The sequence below is a fragment of the Geospiza fortis genome, unplaced genomic scaffold (assembly GCF_000277835.1).
Source record: "Geospiza fortis unplaced genomic scaffold, GeoFor_1.0 scaffold662, whole genome shotgun sequence".
Taxonomy (NCBI): Eukaryota; Metazoa; Chordata; class Aves; order Passeriformes; family Thraupidae; genus Geospiza; species Geospiza fortis.
This window is the reverse complement of record NW_005054450.1, coordinates 480,968-482,647: the sequence shown is the minus strand read 5'-3', so window position 1 is coordinate 482,647 and position 1,680 is coordinate 480,968. Positions and strand designations below refer to the sequence as shown.

The window sequence follows — 1,680 nt, the reverse complement described above, 5'->3', positions numbered from 1 at the left end:
TGTGCAGGAATCTCACTGGGATGTGCAGGAATCCCACTGGGATGTGCAGGAGGCAGGAATTTCACTGGGATGTGCAGGAATCCCACAGGGATGTACAGGAATCGCACTGGGATGTGCAGGAGGCAGGAATCCCGCTGGGATTGCCCCTGTGGGAGCAGAGTTGGGCTGCCCAGGTGCCCCAGAGCTGCGCCCCGCGGCACGGACAGGAGCTCTGGGGATCCCTGATCCCAACGCTGCCCCTCTCTCCGCAGGGAGAGCTGCCCCTCAACGCCATCCAGGTGCTGTTTGAGGAGAACGACAAAAGCTCCTTCCTGATCGAAGGTGGGTGTCCGGCACGGGGTGGGGAGGGAGGGCAGCTGGAATTTCACTGGGGTGTGCAGGGGGTGAGGAAACCTCACTGGGATGCGCAGGAATCCCACTGGGATGTGCAGGAACCTCACTGGGATGTGCAGGAACCTCACTGGGGTGTGCAGGAACCTCACTGGGATGTGCAGGAATCTCACTGGGATGTGCAGGAATCTCACTGGGATGTGCAGGGGGTGAGGAAACCTCACTGGGATGAGCAGGAACCTCACTGGGATGCGCAGGAATCCCACTGGGATGAGCAGGAACCTCACTGGGATGAGCAGGAACCTCACTGGGATGCGCAGGAATCCCACTGGGATGTGCAGGACGGCACATCCACGGGGGGCTCGGGGCTGTGCCCACCCTCCTGCTGGGCAGCCAGGGACATTTGGGATGCTCTGTGTCCTGGCAGGAGGGCAGAGCACTCCCGGCACCTGCAGACGCTGTGGAGTGCAGGGCGGGATGGAGCAGGGCGGTTTTTGAGGGGGGAATCAGCAGTGCGGATGTTTTCCCAGGCCGACTGATAAACTCCATCCGGGTGACCTGTGCCAGCTACCAGGACTACCAGGAGTGGCTGTACTGCCTGAAAACCGCCCAGTTCCGAAACGCCGACTCCTCCCTCTCGGGCTCCGAGAGCTTCTCGGTGGGGCCAAAGCCGCCGCAGCCCTGCCAGGTACGGGATGCTGCAGTTCTGGGTGGGAACCCCTCTGTGTGACACTCCGGTGACACAGCAGGCTCTGCTCGAAGCTGCCAGCAAGCTGCTGATCCCGTTTTATTTTTATTTATTTTATATTATTATAAAATATTTATTTTATATTATTTTACATTCTTTAAATTATGAATACAGGGCATTATACAGGGAAAAAATGACATTGAATTCCTTCAAAAGCAGAGGCTGGACACGGCCTGTGACTGGCACAAGGACAGGGATGGGTTTTGGACTCCTTGATCCCTGTGGGTCCCTTCCAAGTTGGGATATTCTGGTTTTCCTGCCAGGAATGGGAGCCAAGCTGGCATGGGGCTGGCTGCCTGGTACCCCTTTCCTGCCGGGCACCCCTCATTGCCCTCACTCACCCCCAAACCAGCACGTCCCACACCCCACTGCTGGCCATGGGGACACAGCCCCATGGGGCACGAGGGCTGTCCTTGTGCCCAGGGCTGTGTCCTTGTCCCCAGGGCTGTGTCCCCATGCAGTTCCCCAGCGCTGTCCTTGTCCCCGTGCAGTTCCCCAGCAGTGTGAGGGGATCCCTCAGCTCTGACGGCCGGACCAACTCCTGGGCGTCCGGGGGCAGAGTGACCGCGCTGACCCAGCTGTGCCCGGCCAGCGGCTCCCTG

The 1,680-nt window shown here is 59.6% G+C and overlaps 1 protein-coding gene across 1 annotated transcript in view; it reads left to right on the top strand.

Moving 5' to 3' along the window:
• PLEKHN1 (pleckstrin homology domain containing N1) overlaps window positions 1-1,680 on the top strand; it is a 19,323-nt gene that overhangs the window by 10,788 nt on the left and 6,855 nt on the right. The window contains 3 exon segments of the mRNA XM_031062542.1: window positions 252-321; window positions 861-1,018; window positions 1,570-1,678. Of these exon segments, the coding sequence (XP_030918402.1) occupies window positions 252-321; window positions 861-1,018; window positions 1,570-1,678 (337 nt within the window).